This window comes from Bombyx mandarina, chromosome 26, assembly GCF_030267445.1.
Source record: "Bombyx mandarina strain Sakado chromosome 26, ASM3026744v2".
NCBI lineage: Eukaryota > Metazoa > Arthropoda > Insecta > Lepidoptera > Bombycidae > Bombyx > Bombyx mandarina.
The window spans coordinates 247,721-251,984 of record NC_143232.1 but is presented as its reverse complement, the minus strand read 5'-3'; the positions used below and the strand labels follow the sequence as shown (position 1 = coordinate 251,984).

Genomic DNA, 4,264 nt, shown 5'->3' with positions numbered 1-4,264 from the left:
AGCCGTTGTAATTATACTGGGACCTTAGAACATATATCTAAAGGTGGGTGTCGCATTTACGTTGTAGATGTCTATGGGCTCCGGAAACCACTTAACACCAGATGAGCTGTGAGATCGTCCACAAATCTATTCAATAAAATAAAATTAACTTTGTTTTTGTGTTCTTTTTTAGCCGTATAGCCTAGAATAACAATAATCTAGTTACTGTGAAAGAGGATGTATTCATCACAGAATGAGCAACAGCGCTATTTGACTACGATACCAATATACTGTCTTCGCTAGCAAACTTATCTTCGTTATACGTATGGCAATGAAGATGTTCATATCCATGCTTATATATATATACAACCGCGTACTGGAAGACGTAGCGTGGGTAGGCCTCCCACAAGATGGGCCGACGATCTATTGAGGTCCGCGGGGATCCGCTGGATGCAGGCAGTGCAGGACCGGTTTTTGTGGCGAGGCTTGGGGGAGACCTATGTCCAGCAGTAGACGTCCATGGACTGATAAGAAGAGTATATATATATGCACTGAAATTCGATCAAGTTCTGGCGGGGTATATGTAAATATTTATTGGATATTATCATGCGACGGTAATCAATCACAATGAGGTAGGGCGTATGGTCGCTGGCATACGATGTTAAGGAAAAGCGTGCGCGTCGCAAGACTAGGTATTCCCTCACTCCCGTGAAAAACGAGCCTGCTTAACTTGGCAACACTGGTGACAATAGAATAAAAAAGGGCCAATAAAATGGAGTCCAGTGAATTGTATATGTTTAAAAAATATGAAGCGACAGCATTAATTCAAAAATCAAATCTTCTTCCATCTACCATGATCGGATATAAACACACTCCTCGATATTTCACACAATTTTAATTGAAAAAACAAAACATTTTATATCACTGAAATATCACCAGATAGGTACTTGAGAGACATCCTCAAACTATTCACGACAAGCACGAAATACGCGGTCACTGAAAAAAAACAACATTAAACACGTTAATCTACAAAAAAAAAAAGAATAATTTATGACCCACAGAGGACCTTGAAGAAATACAGTATGCGCAAACACATTCTATTAGAACTCACGGACCCATACTCTGACTTGCTACTTTACCAACAGAACCACCACTATCATTGTAAGTCGACTGGTACCTTGGCATCTTCAGAGAACATGACACATATCCTTCTTCAAATAAGGCTATTGTTGATGTCCATGAGCCACAGCGCCTACTCGTTAGACAGATAATTTGTTCAACTACCTCACAAAGTATAAAAATACAACCAAAAGAATCTAATTTAGGAAATAGTCCATTAATGACGTTAATGAGCCACAACGCCTACTCATTATTAGACAGATAATTTGTTCAACTACCTCCCAATGTATAAAAATAAAACAAAAAAGATATGTGGTGTCGTGGGACACCGGATAGGAACGAAGTTCTTTATTATAAAAATATTAATTTTAAGTTCTATTCGAGGTATAAAGAAAATAATTATTCCGGTATACAATTTTTATTATGATTTTTTTTATTGATAAAAATAAAAAATAATAATAACCGTCATCACGTAGACTATACATTAGACACTGTATATCCATCATACTAATACATAAATAATAAAAATCTTACGTTACGGACGTTTTTCCCGGTTAGGGTACCCTTCTTCTTTTTCTCCACCTTATCCCACTAGGTGGGGTCGGCACAGCTAATTTTTTTCTTCATTTCTCTTCTATCAGCCGTCATCTCAACACTCACTCCTCTCTCTCCCTCTCATATCGTTATTCACACACTCCATCCATGTCTTCTTCGGTCGACCTCTTCCCCCTCTAACTTGCACTACCATTTCCATACATCTCCTAGTCACATGCATCTTCTCTATACGCATCACATGTCCATACCACGCTAACCGTCCGCTCCTTAATTTGTTGCTGACCGGGGCCACTTTCACACTTCGTCTGATACACTCATTCTTTATCTTGTCCATTCTTGTCACTCCACACATCCATCTCAACATTCGCATCTCTGTCGCATGCACTCTTCTTTCATGCTTTACTTTCGTCGCCCAACAGTCGTCGTCCATACCCATCGTCACATAAGGAACTTCGTTCCAAAAAAAAACTAATTTAGGAAACTTGTTATCAAAAGTATACTCACAAAGCACCACAACGAAGATAAGACAGAGCAGAACGCCTCCAGCCATCAGACAGTTATTGTGGACGAAGAAACAGAACGTGCTAAGAAACGTAAAGAGCAACACAACTGTGCTGCTGTAGACGATAGCCCCCCACTGGTAGATCTCGATCAGCACCGGTAAGTTCTAAAAGAAACGCAAAAAGCACATGAATCAAGAACGACGACAACGAGCTTCGAATCGCAAAAGCTTCACTGAAATATAAATCTAATAAAATATTTATAACTATTGATATCGTGCACCCCACGCTTTTTTTTACAATGAAATGATTTTTTATTCATTTTTATTAAAATTTATAATCAATTTTTTAGTTGGATTTTCTATAAAAGCGTATTTTGTAAAAAAAAATTTAAACCTTTATTTATTTTACATTTTTTAGTTGGATTTCAATTTTTTTTATTTATTTTTTTCATTTTTTTTTAAATATTGAATTGTCATCGGTCCTTAATAAGTGTACCAAATTTTGAGTCAATCCGAAGTTTTGAAGGGGGTCAAAGTCATGTTCAAAGATTCCATTACAAACATACATATACGTCTGAAGCTAATGTGTTTTATTGCACAATTTACAAGTAATTGTATATGAAAATTTTGACGTAAGCTATTTCCAAATTATGTATTATAATTTTTTTCTTATGTAATTAAAACTATTTTTACGTTTTGATCACGCGTGTTTATTATTTTTATTCTTTCCACCGTATCTAGTACCAGACTTCGCAGTTTACGTGGTCACGGACGAAAACGAATTATAAAATAATATAGAGATACTTTTACTGGTGGTAGGACGTTTTGTGAGTTTGCACGGGTAAGTACCACCATCCTGCCTGACTGACGTGAGGCAGTAGTGCATTTTCAAAACCCCTGATACCTAGTTTAATACAATACTTACGCAGCAAGCTCCTAATAGAAGTAAAACACTGACGGAGCACAACAAAATGGACGCCATGCCGAGAACCATTTGGACGGTCGTCTCCGATGATGTGCTGAAGTTCGAGAGCACATTCTCCATGTCCCAGAACCCGGACGTTTGGTTCACGTTTGGCGCGAAAGTCAAACCGACGATCTGTGGGCGAGGTTTTCAATATTAGTACTCTACGAGCGTCTAGTTCAATTTGGAATTATAGAAAAACAAAAGACATGTACCACTAAATTATATTCTAGTAATAACAATTATGCTGTCTATTTCTATTTACTAGAGGTCCCGCAGTAGTCGAAATTCGACTATAATTAGTTAATTAGGTATTGTAAGTTTGTACACTATTATGATTGTATTTTATACTTCTATAATCACAAATTTCGCCAAGGCTACACTATAAAAAAAAAAATTTATCAAAGACAAACAATATTTAATCTATTCTCAATTTGACCACAGACGTCAAGAACAAAAGTTTGACAATCAATAGTATGCATGCGTGTGTGCGTCAAATACATGGTATGCAGTGTGTGTAATGTTTTCTTTATTGATTTAATGTGTCTTTTATGCATTATTTTAAAAAAATATTAGCATTGTGCGCTTCTTCTCTATATTCTCTATAAGTGTGGAAAATTTCATACTCCTCCGTCCGCGCAATTTTCGTAAAAAGGGATACAAAGTTTTTGCCTCACGTATTAATATATAGATGTTATGTATACTTATATATGCTATGTGTGTACTCTTTTAAAATATTATTTTAAATCAATTCGTTATATCCATTCGTTTCCACGCGCAAGAGTAAATTACGCCACACGTATTTTCACATTCTAATAACGTAGCTTATTAAGTACCATTTTCTAACCTTTGAAGCGAAATCCGAGATTGCTTCGTAACAGAAATAGGCGTGACCCGCGCGGCCTTATTAAAGCGACGCAAATTGAAAAGGAAAACGCTGCGAGTGATCACGTTAAATCATAATTGCTGACATGTCAACGTCGCGGGCTGGATGATGAATGATTGTATACGAACCACGGCTCCCGTGTCACGTATAAATAAATACCTTTTCAGAACGAACGGAAGGCATTCGTCACTTTTGTGTCAGTTATTGGCTTTTTAATACGCTTTTATTAGCTTCAGAGTTCAGACGTATGTATGTTAGT

At 36.8% G+C, this 4,264-nt stretch overlaps 1 protein-coding gene across 1 annotated transcript; it reads right to left on the bottom strand.

Moving 5' to 3' along the window:
• Positions 1-895: 895 nt before the first annotated feature.
• Positions 896-3,315, bottom strand: LOC114248682 (uncharacterized). Its single transcript, XM_089738743.1, has 3 exons — positions 3,081-3,315; positions 2,158-2,320; positions 896-975 (listed from the first exon to the last, which is right to left on the bottom strand). Exons 1-3 carry the CDS (start codon positions 3,198-3,200, stop codon positions 896-898), a joined length of 363 nt encoding a protein of 120 aa, XP_089594869.1. The 5' UTR covers positions 3,201-3,315.
• Positions 3,316-4,264: the final 949 nt, after the last annotated feature.

Excerpts from the sequence above, each read along its gene's own strand:
- LOC114248682 (XM_089738743.1), bottom strand. The coding sequence starts at position 3,200 with ATGGAGAATGTGCTCTCGAACTTCAGCACATCATCGGAGACGACCGTC. Across the intron at positions 2,321-3,080 it reads TTCTATTAGGAGCTTGCTGC|AACTTACCGGTGCTGATCGA; the intron begins GTAAGTATTGTA and ends CGTTTCTTTTAG. Across the intron at positions 976-2,157 it reads TATCTTCGTTGTGGTGCTTT|TGACCGCGTATTTCGTGCTT; the intron begins GTGAGTATACTT and ends GTTTTTTTTCAG.